The following is a 20,867-nucleotide window of genomic DNA, read 5'->3' on the forward strand; positions in this document are numbered from 1 at the left end:
CAGAATTTAACTTTTCCATAAAATTGGAATGCACCAAAATCCTCATCCCTTTTCACATGCTAATCAATATAGCCATTCCCAAACACTTCTGTGCCTCCATTTCCATCATATCCGCTTAGCAATCTTTTTTTTTAGCTCTCTCTCTCATCTGGTAATATGAAACTGTCTGCTGTACATATGGCCTACTAGTGTTGGTTCGAAGTTGTTTTATGGGAATTGATGGCTTAATTGCCCTGTTAATGATATACCGTTGTAATACACATGTCCTATACAAGTTTGCTTTCAGTCGACTGATTTTATTAGCAGTTAATGTGACCTGGGATCTGCTGGAGTCTTGTTAATAACAGGCATTGGTGAAGCCAACCAGTTGGCATCTGTGTAGGTTTTAGATGGTTATTTGCCAGGGACTACCATCCTGTGTCTAGATACTTGTACCATTTTCCAGCTGTTATCCCCTCCACCTCCCCCCTGTTATTACTATTATGGCATTACCTGCCAAATGCTAATCCAATTTCTTCACAATAGCCAAAACTTTTTGCTTTTCCATAGGTTTTCTTGAATGTGGGGTAGGAGGTTTTGTAACATGCTACATAGCAGTGTGATTCCTCAAAGCACAAAGGCATTAGTGTGTCGGGGGGGGGGGGGGGGTGTAGAGGGCCTGTGATAACGTAACTTATAATTCAAAGTCCTTGGAAAGTTTTGTTCAGAAAAGAACTTGGCAGGAGGCGTAAAGGAGAAGCGAATTACGTCCAATGGTTTGTCATTGTACATTAGTTTAGAATTAGTATGTAATACACCTTTTTGAGTAATATTTGTAGTGCTTTTCGGAACTTACGGTAAACTGATTGTGTAAAGGGAACCAGTTACCATTGAGGGGGAAAAAATGTTTTATTGGACATTTCAAATATTACCAGTATATTTTGTTTCCAACCTATATTCTGTCATAACATTTCTTTTCCGAGGTATCAATCCTGCCCCCCTACAAAGCAGCAGCAAGTGACCACCGGCAATGCGTTTTCATATTACTCCTACATCCCCTTTCCTACATACTTGTGGGTTATTCTTTCCAGAGCTTTTTGTAGAACTATATAAAAATGTTCTGTCCTATTTTTTATATTTTTATTTTATTTTTTGCCGTGGGCCCGAGCACATGCTTGGCCACAGTCCCTGCCTCTGGATTTCGCACCCCAGTCATTTACACCGTGAGGTCGGGCCAGCCAGCAGGTGGTGATTATTTTTTTTTCGTGCTCTTTTTCTCCTGTCAGAATTCTTCTACCGTCTCCAGCATTGTTGTCTTTTATTTTTTTTTTTGGGCCTGCTTATGCCACAACAAAAGGGGGTTGCCTCCTGTGTGTCGTGTTCTAGAAGTTACTCTGCTCCGGTTCAGGCAGGCGTGGCTCGGCTCTTCAAAATTCATAAAAGAGGTGCAAGGTAAGGTGCTCGACCTTCTGTTTGACTGTGTGGATCTATTCCACAGCCCGACAAGATGATGGGCTGGATAAAAAGAAAGCCACTACCTGGCAAAGTCGTTGTTTGTGCTGACTTTCGGCCCTGCGGGCCACATCTCTTTCTGGATTCAGTGGCTTCCAGGTGCGAAAGGCTAGACTCGAGGACAGATTTCCCAGTAGGCAGCAAAAAAAGCAGCAGAAAACTGTTACCAGGGTTTTTTTCTCCCACAAAGCTTGATCAACCAGCTTTTCCAGCTACTCCATTGACCAGGCAACCAAATGATTGCCTTGTTCGATCCCATGGCTTTGTCCGGCTCCACTGGACTTCGGTGGGAGGGATCTCCTTCCACTGGGAGGGCTGGAGGGCCATAACCAAGGAATCATGGGTGCTCTGCCACCAGCGGGGGTGGGGGAGGGTGGTTCTGGTTCCCTCTTCACTCCGTTGAAGCAGACTGTGTAACACTCACTTGGGGCAGAGATTGCCAACCTCTTAGAAATTAGGGTGATTGAGTTCCAGAAATTGACAGGGGTTCTGTTCACGGTGCCAAGTCCAACAATGCAGGCCTGTGCCCATAGTCTGACCTTGCAGGCTTCAATTTTTTCCTTCCAATTCAACATTATCACCCCAGCGCAGATCTGGTTGGTCTTGCAGCAAGAGTATTGGATCTTTGCAGTGGATCTGAAAGATGCTTACCTGCATATTCCCATATGGCACCTCGCAGAGGTTTTTGAGATTCTCGGTGGGGAAGCACCATTTTCAGTTAAGAGTCCTTCTTTTGGTCTCAAGTCAACATCCAGAGTGTTCATTTAAATGACTGCAGTGGCCTCCTTCCTCCGTCTCCTGGGTATTCATGTCTACCTGGACGACAGGCTGGTAAGGGGGCTATCTTTGGAGAAAGTGAACTCTTGCCCTCATTACGTTCTGAACTTGATGAAATGGGTCTTTCAGTCAACTGGAAGATGTCTAACCTGACCCTGTGTCAATGCTTGGTCCTTATAGGCTTCCTTTGGGACACTTGCAAGGCCATGGTCTTTCCGAAAGAAGAGGGTAGTGGACATGCAGGAATCGGCATAGTTGGTGTATTTCATGCTAACGCCATCCAGCCGGTCCAAGAGTGGCTGTGCATATACGTTCGAAAAGTTTGGCGAGAGACATGCACCCCACTAGCTACTCTGGCTGTTCGAATGACAAGAAAAGATGCCATCCATGAGATGGTGGACTCTGAGCAGTTCATGATTTTCCCTAACCTCTCGAGCAGCAGTGAATGATCGACCAAATATACAATGCTGCCGAGAGGTCAAGTAACATTGAACAAAGCAACCATACCACTATCCACAATCCCATCTAGGTTCACTCGTAGATCGAGCATTGCAGTCTCCGTACTGCACGGTAACATGACTGACTGGCACCCAATAGGCAATGCCTATTGATCTGTTCCTGGTAATTCGTCAAAGATTTTTACTAAAAAAAGAACACTATTGGTGTTTATTACCTCTGGATCAAGGTTTCTTCATATTAGTGATGTGAGACTGTGTATTAGTGGTGACAGGACAGTCTCTCTCTGATGAACAGGCTATGATGGTTTGTATCGTTTGCTACCCTTAAGCCCACTAGAATCGGGATTTTATCGAGGGCTGGCAGGAGTTTTCATGGCCAGTATGGTTGTACAATAAGCCAACATTTAGTTTTAATGACCCAATTTAATTTTAAATGGTATGGGATAATACAAAATTACGCCCAAAAGTGAATACGAGATGACGTTGCCTGTGTCAACTGTGTTGTTAAAATTGATATGAAGTGTGCGGTTAATACAGTTGGAAATACCATTAGCCTTGTATTGCACGTTCATGATGGAATTAACTTGTTGAAAAGCTATTCCAACCCAATGGTTGCAATGATGAGCAAGTTATTAATCTTCTCTTTGGAATTATTAATCCACCCTGGACCTCACTGACCGTGGCGATCCAAATAGTAGGTAGATGGTCGCACTTAAAATGATCTTCTCAAGAACTGCTTAATCTCGGAGCTGCCAACACCCTGCAGATGCCGTCAGCTGAAATACGCTCTATTAAACTACCGATCTCTCCTAATCACACAGCTTCAGTGCATCTTATATACAGGCCGCCCTGCCTCCACATTTGTTGGACATCTCATCCATCTTAGCCTCTAGCACTAAGCCGAAAACTCAAATTATCATACTTGGCGACTTCGACTTGGGATACCAGGACACGAATGATGCCAAAGCCAATGACGTAGCCAGTGTTCTGGCTGACTTTGGCCTCACCCAACATGTTAATGGTCGCACCCTTGACTGGGTTTCAGACATGAACTGTGCAATAAAGGTAACCTCTGACACCATGCGCGTGATCACCACAAAATAATATTCTCCATTAATTTGAGCCCACCTACTGACAAACCCAGCATTGCCCTGCCAACCTATACGTGTAACAAGGATATTACGGTTGAGGAACTACTCCCCCTTATCCTCCCGTTACTGAACACAGCCTCTTCCACTTGCTCTGACCCTACTGCCCTAGTTGACACCTACAACTGTCATGTTAAAAGCTCTCAACACTATTGCCCCACTCAAATTGTGCAAACAAAAACCTTGCAGCCATCTTAATTCATGGTTCACCCCTCGCCTACGTGAACTGCGTAAAGCAAAAAGAAAAGCTGAGTCACTTTGGAAAAGCTCACCTACACTAGTCAATAGAAGTAACCTGACAGCCGCCTCCCTCATGTACAAAGAAGCTATTCTAGCGGCCAAAAAAAGAAGTGTACAACATTAGGCTCACACAAGCTCAATCCAACACCAAGGAACTCTTTAAGATCCTTAAGGACCTAGAGTCTCCAGTCGCTCCATTGGATACATGCACCCCGGACGCTGAATGGTGTTCCAATATACATAAAGCACTACTAAACAAAATTGCCTTGCTCCAGGCCAAAATGAATAGCAAAAAAAGCCACCTCTCGGACTCAGCGGGCAACCCCCAGTCTTACAATACCCCTCCTCCGAAGCACTTATTCAAACCTTTCAGCTTCTCACCCCTTACCATCAAGGAAGTTGAAAACATCATCTTGAAGTTGAAAACATCATCCTGAGGCTTAAGCCTTCCAACTGCCAAGGTGACGCCTGCCCTGCGCCGGTAGTAAAGGAAGCGGCTCATGACCTCGCACCATTCATTACCTCTATCAATTCATCATTCAATTCGGGCACAGTACCTGATAACCAAGGATGCGAGGGTCATCCCCCTAATGGTGCCTTACCTACTCGAAATTCTGGATCGTGCAGCCTAACTACAAATCCAGGATTACCTTGATACTAACCTATTGGGGCTTAGAAAATATGGCTTCCGTCCAAGACATGGCATGGAGACAGCCTTGATTGACTTAAAAACCCAAATCGAGGACCTGAAAGACTAGGGCAAACGAGCTCTCCTGCTCCTCCTCAACATCTCTGCAGCATTCGATTTGGTCGATCACTAAATCCTCTGCCATCGCCTTAAGATGGCCGCTCACTTCTCTGACGCATCTACTTCCTGGATTAGCTCCTTCCTGGCAAATAGATCCATGAGGGTCTTCTCTTCCTTAGCTGCGGCGGACCCAGCACATGTCCCTTGCGGGGTCCCACAAGGCTCTTGTGTTTCGCCCACGTTGTACAACGTGTTTACTAAACCGCTCTTTGATATTCTCGACTGTCTGGGTGTCTCATACACACATTATGCGGACGACACCCAGATACTCATCCCTATCACTGTCGACTATGTAACCGATGTCAACGCACTCAACTCAGTCTACTCGGTCATCCAGGCCTGGATGGCACACCATGGGCCCTGCCTTAATGATGAGAAAACTGAGTTACTCATCCTAGGCTCACAGGCCAAACTCTCGAAACTTGACCCCAAATATAACTCCTTCATTATTGATGGAATCTCAGCATCTTCGTACACGTGTAAACTCATCACAGCCTGTCGCCCCTTCCCGACAACTGCCTGATCCTAGCCAGAACCCTTATGTCCAAAATTGACTATTGTAACGCTTTTTACTTGGGGACTAGTCAAACCTTGATAAACTTCAGGTCACCCAGAACAATGCCATTAGGGCTGCTCTCAACATCCCCAGGCGTTCCCACATCTCTACTACCAGGCTCAACCTACACTGGCTACCCATTACACTTCGCATCTCCCTCAAAACACTGGTTCTAACATACAAGGCACAAAATAACGCTGCACCTGCTTACCTGTCCTCGCGCTTCACTCAACATACAGCATCCAGACCACTGAGATCTGCACAGGCGCATACACTAACCATCCCCAGTTTCAAGCTTCAGACAGCTAGGGGCTCGAGTTTCCCAGTCCTGGCTGCTAAGCTGTGGAACTCCCTACCCAATGATCTTAGGATTGTGCCAGCCATCCAATCCTTCAAAAACAGAACTAAATGGTGGCTTCACGAACATGACGCACTCGCCACCGCCTTGTAATTCAGGCAGCGGTCACCCGCAAACAGGCCACTCACTGTATATACTGTATTGTTGACCATTTTGCCATTCCGTGTAACATTCATGATGCATGTTCTTATTCTTGATGTAAATATGTATGTAAAAAAGTAATCTGTACCCATCTATGTAACACTTATCTGTAACTACCTTTCCAAACATGCGCCCTGATGCCCTTGGGCAGGGTGCTCAATACAAATATACAAATACAAAAAATACAAATGCACTGGCTCCCAGTGGCTGCAAGGATTAAGTTCAAAACCATCTGCATTGTCCACAAGTTCTTCTGGGGCCTGGGACCTCAATACCTTCAACTCTCTCTTCATAAATATCTTCCTTCTCGAACTCTGTGCTCATCTGCCTCCAACTCCCTCAGGGTCAGTCGCTTCTCCAAGCAACGAGTTGGTGGCAGATCTTTCGTCGGCTGGGGCCTCCCTCTGGAACAGCCTCCAAGAAACTTGGAGAACCACCCCTGGTTCCAGAAGCCCCTCAAAACCTTTCTCTTTGTCTCTGCTTTCTCTCCTCCGCTCCCCTGCTGACCTCCTGGCTGAAATTGCACTGGTTACCTGGCCACCCTCTGACCTCGGGCCCAGGACCCTTTTCCACCAGTCATACGCACCTGCACTGCCTGCCTGGAAATCCTCGCACTTAGGACTGTTCCTGTATCCCTACAGTCCCACCACCAGCACTGGCCGCCTGATTTCTGCTCTTACTTTGCACTTGCCACCTGCTGGCCATTACTTATTTTGTGATTACGTATTCCCCTCCCACTCCCCCTGTGCACTTTCCCTTTCCCCCCATCCCATACACCTGTGCGATCTGAATATCTGCGATCTGAATATCTGGCCTACTAGGATCGTTGCTTATCCTCCCTTTGTTCCCCCATCCCTTGCCTCGTCGCACCTTGCAACACGTGTATAGGTGCGTTTATAAATGACATATTGTAACAAGCAGGAAGATGGGTGGGACTTAGTATCACAGGTTTTCAAACCTTTACCTATTCTGTTGCAAAGCACTCTGGTTATGACCTCATGCTTAACGGAGATTGTTGATGGGGACCAAAGATTGGCTCATTAGGGTAGGCACAGCCCTACACCAATCCCTGTGGCCCATTTGGCGTTAAGAGGGCATCTGAAGACTTTACAAGGAGTAACAAGAACTACTTACATTGGGCCCTGGCTGAAGGTAAAGTCTGCATTACATCTTTCGGCCAGTAAAGGAAGGCCAGGACCTCCGAAGAGGGAAGCAAGATCCCCTCCCTAAACATCTCCCAGGGAACATAGGGAGCTAAAGTACCCAGCGGGCCCTCCAGCTGCACCAGTAACCAACCGGCACACGGCGTTCCCTGCTAGTCTGTGCAGCATGCTCCTTGGATAGGAAGTACCATAAGGTCTCTGAATCTACAACCAAGGACAATACAGCTGCCTGCAACAGTCCTCCGCTTTGGGCCTTAAAGGACGACACAAGCCCATTGAAAGAAGCTGGGAGAAGTGCCTCAACCAGCATCTACTGACGTCCGACCTTAAAGGACCTTTTTGAGCCAGTGGAGTTCCTCGAACCGCAACGCTGTCCGTTGTCGAGCTGCAGTTGCTTGAAAGATGCACTCAGACAATTCCTGAACCCGCGCCGCTGTGTAAGGCCAGCCTGCAGCTGTTCGTTCAGTTTCGCTCGCCAAGCTATCTTGCCACCTGATACCTGCAGCGGACTCCCATTTTGAACTGTTGCAGAAGCCTGCAAAACACACTGAAGCCAATTCGACCCTGTCGAGCACCAAGAACGTCTACAGCACAAGGTACATTGTGGTTCTCGACCCCTGGTCCTTCCCAGAAGACCCAAGACCCATTGCTCCCTTTGCGCTGAAGCCAAGTATGATTGGAACTGTTGCGATAATTACCATACCGGCTACCCTCCTATTAGTATCCAGAGTCCATCCCTTTTCCTTTTTTGAAACTGTCTGTCCTCTACATTCTTAAACAGGGTGGATTGTATTTCATAGTATTGCTAGAACAGTCTGTTGGGATGATAATAAAGTAGACATTTTCATACAACCTTGACTGGACAGTCCCTTTTATCATTTGGTAATTTTCACTGTGTTGCAGCTAACCAACGATCTACGACCTTTCAGAGAGAAGCTTGCTGTTAACAAAATTTAAATAATTTGCTTGTTTTCAATCTGTTTGGATCTCTTCTGGTGTACTAGAGATGGTTTAGAAACTGATATGTATCCCTTGACCACTGATGCCTTGGAAGTTGATGTGTCACAGTTCACCTTGACCAGGCCATCCTTGACTCATTGATTCCTTTGCATCGTTAGCTAGCAAGGAACTTGCACTTGTCAACTTCTTGCTCTGCCCTATTCAACCTTGTGTGATGTTTTGGATTAAGTTTGTATGAGAATTGGATATGAATGCTTTGGGATTTCTCATTAATATTTAATTTCATGTTGAATTGGGGAACGGTATAGTATTCTTTTTGCTGGTGTTCTAGGAAGCCAGGTTTCAGTCATGTATGTATGTGTGTTTTGAGGGGGGGGTCTCAAACGGAAAAAAAACATTTTTGTTGTCTTACAGTGATCTAGTAGTTGCTTTTCACTGGGTGTCTGAGACTGTGTTTAATGCGAGAATTTTAAGGCTGTTCTGGAGTTCCTTGTCATCACTTGATAGTGAGAAGGGTAAAAAGTGAAAGCTGGCTTGGGTGATGATAGACTTCAATTGAGTGGGACATTAACTTTTGGGGGGGATGCTAGAAAGCGCAGGGAGCATGCCAGCATATCATACAATGAGTTGACAGTGATGCAATTGATTCGGAGATAGGGGGAGGGGGGGGGTGGTGAGCCAAAGTTGTGGCCTGGTGTACACTGTTTTCTCTCTCGGGTCTAATTACAAAAGTGCAAAGCATCACATCACCCACTTTCAAGTTAATGCACCATATGTCAATATGACACGGAGCAGGCTTAACGTGCTGTATGCCGTTTTATGAGCAGTTCCACACTGTCTCAACATGAAACTAAGTATGTTTGCAGGTGGTAGTGACATTTATGAATGGGTTTGCTGATTGAGCAAGGGTGTCCCAAGTTGGTGACTGGAGAGGGCGAGCCACCCAACCAGCATTTTCAAAGTAGTTGATTGAAACATTAACAGGAGGATGAGATATATGGAATCTGTGTTGGTCTTGAGAATAGTTAAATTCTAATTTTGCATTAAGGTCTAAACTGAAGAGTTGTGCATTTTAAAACACAGGAGTCTAGTGTTGCCCTCTCTGCCCAGTAACGCATGAAAAGCATGTTTGATTGTAGAAGTATTAAGTGACAAACGTTATTGGAAGTGTATGTGGAATTGAGGTTGGTATGTGATTTTTTTTTTTTTTTTTTTTTAATAGCTGGCTAGTGGCTTGCGACCTGACATTTTTTCCCGTCTCTATGTATATGTATGTTTATACACCCATGGAGATAGATTGAGACCGGGGTCGAGACTAAGATAAGGTGCCAACTTACTGTTAGGTTGGCAATGATAAGTTTGTCTTGGGAAGGTCCCTAGATAATTGTATTTGGGACTACCCTAGTCCAGGTGCTGTTGGTTTGTTGAAATAAGACTAAGAGCCTACATGATCCTAGATATTGGCCAAGTTGGAAGGCATGACGGTCCACATGTCGAGGTGTGAGTCGAGAATGTTTGTACATGTAAAGTGTGACATTAACAGTTAACTACTAACTGCTACAAAAAGTACAGCAGTCTGGGTGGTGTACATTTCAACTGATTAAACAATGTTGTAATTATTTTGTGCAACGTAATAACTGGTTGAGTAATAACCGAAAAATTGACTTGAGTCGTGTCATCCCTATGTTGATTGCAGGAGTATACAATTTCTTTCAAATTAAACTGATGTATGTTTTTGACAAAGCCTGGAATGAACATGTTAGTTGTGTGATATATAATGTGATTATTAGTACTACTCTAATCTGAATGTGTGCAAGTGATTTGAGGGTCCAGAGTGACCAAAGCTACGCTACAAATGATTTGCGTGTGCGTGCTCCATGTATGTGCATCTTGTTTGCCTGTGTGGGTGCAGTTGGGTTTGTTGGGAAAGTAGAAAGTTAGCTTGGCAGAACACGATCTCTGGGTGAGAGCTCCTTGCTTTCTGATTGAATTTATTCGAGATAACCTTTCAACCTTACAGGTACTTGAGGGCATATTTCCAAAAATTCCTTATGGAACTGTACTCTTGTTCTATAAATAATTGTGGACAGTTTTATATGCAGCGGGGCATTTTGTATTTGTGGAAGGTGATTATGCTGAAGAACATTGAAGATGAACTAGGTGAAGTTTCTGGATTGATTGCCTTTGATTCGTGGTGGTATTCTGTGTGCTTTGTTGAACACAAGTGCTCGTAGAAGATTTTGAATAGACTTGGGAATAAGTTCTCATATGCAGGGTTCGAAATTCTGATTTGAGCAGGAACTAAAACCAGCTCTTGGTCTGGTCCCTCTGAACCCCGAGGTAGTTAAAATAACCGTATGTTGGGGTTTTCTGCTCACATAGGAGTGCATGCGTGCACGTTTTTCTGACAAATTGCCATGTTTTGGCATCTGCGACCGTGTGCATAGATGTGGAAAGTCTTTCCGGCGGGCCAGCAACATATACATTTTTTTTAATTTTATTAAGTGCCGTCCTAGCTCGAAAGCAGCGAGCGCTGTACAGTGTGGATAGTCTGTATTTGTGCTGGCATCTTTCAACGGTAGCGCAGTCCATTGGAATTAGTCCTTGGTCATGTGTAGTTGAAGGAGCCATGTTTTGCAGAGATTTGCAAAATTGTGGGGCATTCCGAGCCGCCCCCGGGATCGTGTGCCAGCGTGTGGGTGCATGACAAGAGAAGGATTGTTTGAGGATTCTCTTTGCGGGTGAGTTGTGATTCAAGCTGGTAGGTCGATTTTGCTGTGCAAGGAGTGTGTGCCACCCGGTATGCTAGTATGCTGCTCGTGACTGCTTTGTAGATGATACATCTATTCTGGCTTGGAGTGGAAGCAAATGTATTCCGCATAGGATGCGGGTGATTCGGTCAAATGTACATGCTCATGTAATAAGGATTGCTTCAGCGTGGTGGACTGCTTTTAGGGGAGCCAAGTGAGCAGTTGGCAGCACTGCCAGAAGAGCATTTCCTCGTGCGACACCACAAGGGCCTGCACTACGGTCCGGAAGTCCTGCGGTGGGATGAAGGGTTTGATCGTTCGAAGGGTAGAGATTCTGATCAGGCTATTTGGGCTATGTGTTGCTGGAAGGAAAGATTGCTGTCAATGGTAAAGTCTGCAGATTGCTCAGTCTGAGTTGTGGACCAAATCCATCTAGGCGCATATCATTGAGCAATTGTTGGACATGTTTTTTTTAGCAGGCGGACCGATGAGGAAGAATTCAGTGTTAGTCGACGTCCAGAACTGCATGATGGCTAGGTAATCGTGGAGACAAATAATATCCTGCATGCTATTTGCTCTAATGTACAACTGAGCATATTCTGCGTATTGGTAGATGGCTATATTGAAATCTTTGAGGGGAGTGCCCAGCGGCTCCATGTAAAGGTTAAAAAGGATTGAGAGGATGGAGCCCTGCTCTACTCCACAGGAGACCTGGGGTTGGTTAGAGTGCAACAAGTTCATCTGGACAGCCTGGTGTCTGCCTGAGGTAGGAGGTAAACCAATTCAGGACAGTGCCAGAGAATCCCATCCTGTCAACAAGGAGGGGAAGAGAAGGATGCAGTGTTCAATTGTTTCGAAGACGAGGCATGAGTCGCCCTTAGCCATGATTTGGAGAGCAGCATCCACCACCTGGCTTGTGACTGTCTCGATGCTGCACTTTGGGCAGAGCCCTGACTGATTGCCATTTAGGATGTGTTTAAAAAAAATATATATTTTGGCGAGGTAGTTCTGTAGCAACTACTTTTTCCAAGATTTTGCCAATAAACAGGTTTATAATGGGCCTGCAGTTGACCAGGTTGTCTGGATCTAGTTTTTTTTTTTCCACAAGATATCGCGTGAGACCAGTCTTGAGGGTGTCCGGGGCTTAGCCTTCTGCGAGGGAGGTATTAATGATGCTGAGGAGTGCTTAGAGCGTCAGGCTGTCAATTGTTTAATGATGGAGGTTAGAAATATATTGGTTTGAGGGAGGAAGTCATTTTTACGAGATGGGGGGGGGGGGGGGGTTTAGAGAATTTGGTCCAGAGGGGCAGTGTGCGTGCAAGGAATGCTAATGCTGCGCGAGGTTAATTTGGTCTTTCAGGTTCTCATTTTTTTCTATAAAAAAAGGTGTTCATTCTGTTGCATTTTTCCTGAGTTTACCTTGATGGCATCAGTGTTCATTCTCGTGGCCTTGGCCTCCTTGCTGGATAACTCCCAAGACTAGCCCATTGGACTAAACTTGAATCCTGGTGCAATGTTTGTCTTGGCATAACTATGCACGTCATGTACCTGCGTTAGTGTGCCTGGTGATCTGTTTGTGATTTCTGGTTGAAACTGTCGATGTGGGGCCTGGCAACTGAATGTCACCATTTGTGCTGCCGTAGTTACATTTTTGTTGTGCCCTGTATGGTATTACAAAATATGTTCGATTAGTGGGTCTGTAGCTATCCATTATAGGAAGAAGAAAGAAAATGGCATAGTGATGTTTTCAGCTCCTTCAGCAGGCAATTATTGGCAAAACTGTGAAGCCTGTGAATCTTGAACATTTTAGGGCGGCACCTGTTGAAGAGAGCAGTCAGACTACAGACCACAGATTGCATACACCCGATGTAATGGCCCCCTTTCATGCCCTGTCTTGCTGCTGTAGCCCCAATCCACCCAGAGTGGGCTAGCATCTCTTGATATGTGCATGGGTTCTGGTACCGATATGTTATTGATGTCTATGGGAGTATATGGTCACTTGTGTTGGTGCAGAAAGGAAATCGACCTAGAGTTTCTGTGTTGGTAAGCAAGCCCCCATGCAGTGGGGGCTTCACTCTAAAGTGATGGATTGAAGCATGTCTCTCATGTAGCCACTTAGGGTGGTCCCTGTGCAGAGTGACGCAAAGTCCCCACCACACATGGTTATCTGGTAGGTAGGATTGACAGAGTGGTGCAGTATACAGTCGAGGCATGTCTGGTTTGGTGCATGTCTGGTTACCTGTAAAACCCCCAGCACTTTTTGCTGGACTCATGGATTTTTGTTGGTCTGTTCTCTTGAGTAATCCCACTCACTCATCTTTTACTGTCTATGGGAACCGTAGTTCATTACTTTTGTATGGGGTCATGTTTGCCTCCATATTTTGTAAGGCATCTGTAATTTAATTTTGTAGCACACTGAACCATTTGTGCAGTGCTATTGGGAGCCCTTCAGGCTTCCCTTTTTGTATTTTCTTTAATTTGCCTTGTGGGAACCTATGTTCCCAAGGGTAGAGGGATACTTTTTATCCTTTCAACATTTTCCATTAATCAGCACACCCCACCTTATGTGGAGTGCTGAGGGGTTACACAGTATCCCCTATCTCACTGCTAATGTAATAATTATGTTAGTGACCAGCATACCTGAATGACTGGTGGCAGTGGGCTTGCTCTACCGACTTTTGTGTGAATTTTACATGCAAGCTGTGGTCACAGACCTGGTAATGCATAGAACGGTCACCATTTACCCAAAATGGTGGGTGTTTTCCTTTTTCGCCATTTCTTGTGTGCTTGCCCTTTCTTGGTCCTTCTGCCTTACTGGGTGGGGGAGGTCTTGGTTTGACTTGTCTTCGGCAGCAATCCTTCTGGAAGCCCGCCCAAGGCTCCAGGGTGTCTGTGAAGACTGGGAACGAGGAAGAAGTCTGAAACTCCAGTCCTTTGTCTTCTGGCATATATGCCTGTCTGGAATGAGTTCCAACTGCGAGGCTGACAGTCCTATAAGGACATCCACCCCCCAGAGTTTGAATGTAGCACGAGTGCTGAGTGGCTGGGTTCCTGGATAAATGGCTTGGATACTGAAGCTGAAGACCAGTCGACCACTGGAACGGAATAACCGAAGATGACCAGAGATGCCTGCGGCCCCTTCCATTAGCCAGTGAGGCCTGCTGAAGTGGCCTCTGCTGTCCTAACCCCATTTTCGAATCTACTGGGGTACTGAAGAGGACCTCCTTGCATGGACTGGTGGGCATAATACGCCCCAAGACGACCTGCAATTTGATCCATCCCACGATGTGCTGGGAACTGCCATACGCTGGAACCTGCAACCATCCTGTGGTGCAGAGTCTTCCAAAGAGAGAATTATCCTGAACATTCGTGGACTCGTGCCGGACCTCCAAAAGAAAGATTCCACTGCCAAAACTCCCCTCGCCAGAGTATACAGGACCTAGCAAGCATGGCGATCGATCGGACGAGAACCGTTCCTCACTAGTGTCTCTGAAAAGGCGCCACATCCACAGATTGTTGTTGGAGCACGAAGAGTCCTTTACTGGGAGTCCCCCCTCTCTCGACTGCTGCTGTGAAATCCCACCCAGAGCCCCTCTTTGCGTCACCATGACCAAGGAACAGGAGACGGGGTCTGCAGCTGCTACCACGAGAAGACCTACAGCTTAATTTTCTTCACTCCTAAGGTACTGTGGCTCCCGTGTGGCTAGTGGGAAATATGTGTGTTGGGGAGTTTGCCCATCCACATTTTCCCAAGCCCACTGCTGGAACTCATTCATGGAGCATCTCTGAAGTCTCTGACCTCCTTTTACCCACAGGAACTGTTACTTGACCACTACAGATGATTTCCACAGGAACTCTTGCTTTTTTCAACAGCTTGTGCCAGTCTCTTTGACCTCCAATCTGTCCCTGAAAGGGACTCGAAACAGGGGGGGGGGGGGCTTTCTAGGACTCTGTGAAAAGATTGCTAACTAACTTCACGTGTGTTGGGGTTGTTTATATCATAAGTATCTGAAACAAGTAGTTCTTAGAATATCGCACTATTCTAAAAAGTACTTGCTTGCTACTTTTGGTAGGGTAACTATTATTCCTGAAACAGAATAAGTTACATGTGTTGGCAAGTATTGACTTGCTAATGTTAGAATAACTACATTATTACTGAAACATAAGTTCCATAGTTTTCCAAGTTATTACTTAACTTGGAATTACATAGTCATTCTGAAAAATATTAGTTCTTACTTACCTTTGAATTGTTTCTACGATTCTAAAAAGTATATACCAAGTTTACTATAAAAGTTGGTTTTACTTCCCTTGAATTGGCTACTCCCCTTCTAGAATTCTTTTAAACTGTTTTACTTACAAGAAGTATTGTATTGGTTTTATATTGTTGCTTATTCTGATAGGTAAAGATAAATCTTCAGAAAGGGAATTACTTTGTGTGTCATTATCTTTTTACATAACTGAGTGTGTACGTTCTTTGTACCTTCCTACAGTCCTCTCTGCCTCCTATGTTTAGCCTGGCTGCTCTGCCATACTACCATTACATTGAGTGGTACAGACTTGTACTACAAGTTGGAGCTATGTGTTTCTCAAGGAGTAGTTGTTTAGAGTCCTTATTGTGGACTTTAGAAAAACAGGTTTATTTTATAATCCACTTTAGAGTGGATAATTTGATGTTTTTTATGTTTGTCTTGTTTGGTGTTGTATTGTGTTTTGTGTTTCTTTTTATATATGATTTCTTTTATTTTTTGGCTCTGTCATTTCAAAATGTCATTGTTAAATTTTAGTGGGGGTATTTGAATACTTTTACTTATTGATTCTGTTCCATTTGTATCAAAATCACTTGATCTGTTTCATTTGCATTTATATTGTTTTTCATATGTTTTGAAATGATTTTTGAAAATCTTAAAGTTGTCCCCAAACAAAAAAAAACGGCCCTAGCATGTATGCTCAGCACTACAGCATTGTTTGCCTTGCTTTGGGTAATGAGTTCTCATGGTTTTGTTGATAAACTGGTGTTTATGCTGTCAGGTCAGTAACTTGGTGTTAGGCTGGTCCACAAAACGTTGGCCAATGTAAAGTAACTGACACTGATGTACGTTTGCTGAGAGGGGTAGATTATGTAGCTGTTCTTCCAGTGTTCAACTTTTCTGGTGGAGGTTCCGGAAATGTTCCAAACAGCACTGCAGTTTTAATGTAGATTGTAGATGGCTGCTTATCATAAGGGGTATTTTGGCCTGTTACTGGTGATAACCAGGAGAGCCCTTTCAGAAAAGTGCCAGTTTTGTGATATTTAGTATCAACGCCACGCCCACCCAACTGACATCTTAGTTGTCGGTATTTTGATAGGACTACCGACATTCACTTTACCCTGAGAAATTAGTCTTCGAAGCGCATGTCTGATCTATTTGTTAAAGCTTTTTTTTCCATTTTATACTTAAAGCCAGTTTTTGAACACACTTGATTTTACTACAAGGGTAAACATTTCAAGTTGAAAACTACTAGCCAGCCATAAACCTTCACTCAACACGTTAATTACTTCTGCCCATACCACACCATTTCTTACTCGCCAATAGTCCATTATCACTAGCCAAAGGCTAGTGGCGAGTGCATGTTTTGCACCCTCCTTTACTCTATCAATGCAATCAAGTGGCAACCATTGGACTGAGATCAATCTTTCATCAATTTATAACCAATGATTTTAAATAGGTTTCTGATATTTACTTACTGTTCCACTGCAACTTTATTTTGCACATCTTATATTTTTTTACTTGGATACCACAAATATGTAAGCATAGTGTGTGCAAAATTATAATATTGATTAAACTGATTTCTATATAATCGATTGGACTTTGACCAATATTACCTTGTCTTTAGTGCACAGGCGACAACTTCAACATAATTTTGTTAGCTTGCTGGCATTTTGATTCTTGGGAAGCAGCTTCAGGTTGTGTGCAGAGCAATCTTTAATAGCTGTCCAATATAGATCGCAATCGATTTGCTCTATTGGAATGCATCCGAGCTTGCTGACTGGATGAAGTGGATGAACTGCTTTTTTTGTTGACCTTGCAGCTGGCAGTAATATAAATTGCCAAAGAAATCATAAAATCAATATCCAAATATTGTTTAGGTTATGTTCTACAACACATTGCTTTAACGTCAGCTATCCCAATCTAGTTCACTTTTTTTTATTTAAAAAAAGTTTTATTGTTCCATGTTCGATGAAACGTAAGATACACCTCTTACTTATGGTTCGTTATGATTGCACTGGCCATGCCCTTGGGGATATTTGAAGCTTTTCCCTTGTGATCTACAATCCGGGTTTCCCCTCTATACCTAAACTCAAATTTTAATTCGGCCCACTTTAATATTCTACACTTTAATAATAGAAATACAACAATAAGCTAACCTTGTATGCTTTCATGCAGGTTTGCTGGCTGCTGCTTAATGGATCTTGCTTTTGTAGTGGACTTGTTACTTGCTTGAATCAACCTTTTAAAAGTGTGTAGAAAGTTTCATGCATCTTCAAAACCCGAACAATGTAATTCTCTGAGAATATTAACATTGTGCTCTATTTGCTTTAATATTCTGTATTATTAAAAAATGCATTTGAATGGAAGAGACAAATGATTTTCATTCACCTGTTAAGATTAATTTGATCGACTGATTATTATACATTATTTAAATTAAACATGGTGTTCATTTTAGTCGACAGCAAGAAATTGAGGAGAAGCTCATAGAAGAAGAAACAGCACGGAGAGTGGAAGAATTGGTTGCCAAGCGTGTGGAGGAAGAGCTAGAGAAACGGAAAGATGAAATTGAGCGAGAGGTTCTCCGCAGGGTGGAGGAAGCCAAACGAATCATGGAAAAGCAGTTGCTCGAAGAACTCGAGCGACAGCGACAAGCTGAGCTTGCAGCTCAAAAAGCTAGAGAGGTAACGCTTGGTCGTTTGGGAAGTAGAGACAGTCCATGGCAAAACTTTCAGTATCGGGATGTGCCTCCTGTATATTTTAGTAAGAGATGGAATATATCACATCTAATTCAGTTTTTTTACAAACTTATTGCTGTGAATCCATTTCCAGCCTGTATTAACAAATGGAGCTCACCGACACTCCTAAAATCTTTTTTGGGTAATTGTTAATAATAGAAATGGCCTACAAGTATATTTGAGAAGTGTTTGAAACTTTTGCCATGGCTGTGGGAAATATATATAGTCTTTTCTGTTTTTTCTGCTCCAGACTGACTGATCATAAATTGCAGTAAACCCTGGCTAGAGAATTGTTTTCAGTCGGATGCATAGCATGGCCCTTTAAAATACTCCATCTGCTTTTGGCCTGTAGGCCCCCAACTTTTCTAGAACACACATTACTCAATCATGTCATTTGTTAATACAAAGCTGATTAAAAGACCTTTTTCACCTTTTCAAGAATTATTTCTAAAACACTGGAATGAGTGGGTGTAATCGCCACACTCTTCTTACCCTTTTGTCATCCATTTGTAGCTAACGCACAACCTCTAAAGGAATAATCGCGAGAGAGTAAACATGCACAAGTCCTGGTGAAGGGTGGCAAGCCCAAATCGTTGGGCGCAAGGAGGCGAGTTTTTATTGGAACGTAGAATTTTAAGTGCACTGAATATTATTTTTTTTTCTTTTTCATGCCTTGTCGGCTCGATCATATATTTTCCTTCGCTCTATCTGTGCAATCCAAAAAATCTTACCGACTTTCCAATGACTGCCATACACATTTTAAAGAAGTAATGCAACAAGTTAGTACTAATGTTCTTTTGTCTTTTTTTGTTTGTTTGTTTTGGTCCACCACAAGTGCAAATTAATAGGAAATGTCTTTCTATGACAGTGATTTGCTACTAAAGATTTGAACAATTCTCACTATTTGCTCCAGGTTCTTGGCTCTCTCCTCGCATGTTCTTACAATCTAGGTTTTACATTGTCATTACCTGACAAAACGGACATGCACACACCCACACACTTGCCACTGTACTAAGTTCCATTTGCTTGCATTCCACTGTGGAATGATCATCTGGTAATACGCTTTTGTATTCGTTGGATATTGCGCACTGGTATCCTAAAACAGATGTATTTTTAAAGGATGACCAGCATCATTGTACATCTATGCCAAATTCATATTGCTTGTTTTTTGATTGGGATGTAAGTGGTTTGCAATTGTCTACAACATTTTCCCTTTAAATGATTTACAGTGGCTTGTCTGTGGTTTGGTTTTTGCTGTAATGGATTGCACTAGCGCCTAGTCTTGCATACACATAATTTACTTTTTAAGCGCATTCTATAGCCAACGTTTCTGTTATTTCACGAACGGAACTACTATTCCTTTGTGTACATTCCTGGAGTGAGTAGTGGAAATTAGTAGCTTGTTACTAACCATGGTGAGAATTCTTCTTGTAGTTGCTTGGTTTCATATTAGAAAATTCATACAGAAACGCCTTTGACCTCTCTCAGACCCTCAAAAATATTGTAATGTATTCGATGTGTGTTGTACACTGAAATACTTCCACATAGTCCCTGGCCCCATGGCTTTCAAATTACATAACTGACACTTCTCCCGCAAAGCATTCATCTGTACGCTATGGTTGTCTTCACCTCACATGACAGTTTAGGCCATCTTAAATTTTATCGTCTACAGATGACCTATTACAAGCATATTTTTTTTTTTGGGCCACAACAAAGCCCATACCTCCATAAAGTATGGATTACCCTCTGTATTTTTCACTAACAGTAAATGTATTTTTATTATTGTTTGCCTTAGGAATGATTTACATATTTTTGTTCCTTCTTATCATAAACATCTGCATTCCTCAGCTCAGCCTTCCTTGTATGTTGTTTCTTGTAAATGGTTGAGCTGCTGATGGCAGGTGTTGCCAAGCTAACAGTACAAATCATTTTAAAGAGGAAGCTGGTGCGTATGGCAGCTGAGGAGCACACTCTGCAGGACACTGGACAAGACAGTAAATATTCAACTTTTAATGCTGATTAAAGGAGTATAGGTAAAGAAATAACGTAGGTATACGTGCGTAATTGGTGAGACCTAACTATTCACTTTATTTATATTTTATATATATTTTTTAATTTGGTAAATACTTTCCATTTACTTAGTTGTCATTGTTGATTTGTGTGATATTAATGTATTGGTAATTTTTAGGCTTCTGAGTAGGGAGGGTTTAGTTGGATACTGTGTGGTCTGGGAGGGTTGATTAAAATGTAGTGCAGCAGGCCATTTCTGTGGCAGCACTACTGTTTGAGAGCAAGAAGGTGGCCTCAGAGGCTACTCTTAAGTCATTGCACACAAAAAGACTATCCGGAAAGAATGGAGAAGGAGCCCCACACATTGTTTTTCTCACTCTAATACCTTGCCGTATCCTCCCCTTTAGGAGGAAGAACGCGCCAAGCGTGAGGAACTGGAGCGAATATTGGAAGAGAATAACCGGAAAATTGCAGATGCACAAGCTAAACTGGTACGTTCACACAAATTAACTTCAATTATCCTATTGGTAAAAAATCATAATTCCTGCTCCTGGTTAGCCTTTTTTTATGATGCAGGGGGTATGGTTGCCATGACCAGGAATGCAGCCCATCGCTGCTCCCCACCTCGACCCCAGGATGAGCTGTCCATGCTTGGTTTCTCCTCTCAGCCCTACCAGTCACCCATCTACCCACCCCCGTCTCCCCTTCACCCCTCCATCCCTCCATTACTGGTACCCCCTTCTTGTAAGTTGTATGGAATTCTTAGTCAGTTAAGCTACTTTTTGTGGGGTCAGTGTCACTGCTTCAAGTGTTTGTGTGTTTTGTATAGACTGTTATTGTGGAATTTTGAACTTTGCTTTCCCATTTGGTCCATCTAATACAGCACAGTATTTAACAATGAAATCAGTCTGTGGGCGATTCCTTCATTTCTGACATTAAATTAAAAAAGAAAACCAATCGTATGCTGCTAGCTAGAGGTCTGCTTTGTATTTATTTGTATAGCGCAAACCAGGCCCGGAGGC

At 43.4% G+C, this 20,867-nt stretch overlaps 1 protein-coding gene across 1 annotated transcript in view; it reads left to right on the forward strand.

Moving 5' to 3' along the window:
- The window catches only part of ARGLU1 (arginine and glutamate rich 1), a 174,720-nt gene that overhangs the window by 20,323 nt on the left and 133,530 nt on the right, over positions 1 to 20,867 (forward strand). The window contains exons 2-3 of the mRNA XM_069636575.1: positions 17,556 to 17,781; positions 20,253 to 20,336. Coding sequence (XP_069492676.1) covers positions 17,556 to 17,781; positions 20,253 to 20,336 — 310 coding nt within the window. The remainder of the gene's footprint in view (positions 1 to 17,555; positions 17,782 to 20,252; positions 20,337 to 20,867) is intronic.

The sequence above is a fragment of the Ambystoma mexicanum genome, chromosome 7p, assembly GCF_040938575.1.
Source record: "Ambystoma mexicanum isolate Mex_15411 chromosome 7p, UKY_AmexF1_1, whole genome shotgun sequence".
Taxonomy (NCBI): domain Eukaryota; kingdom Metazoa; phylum Chordata; class Amphibia; order Caudata; family Ambystomatidae; genus Ambystoma; species Ambystoma mexicanum.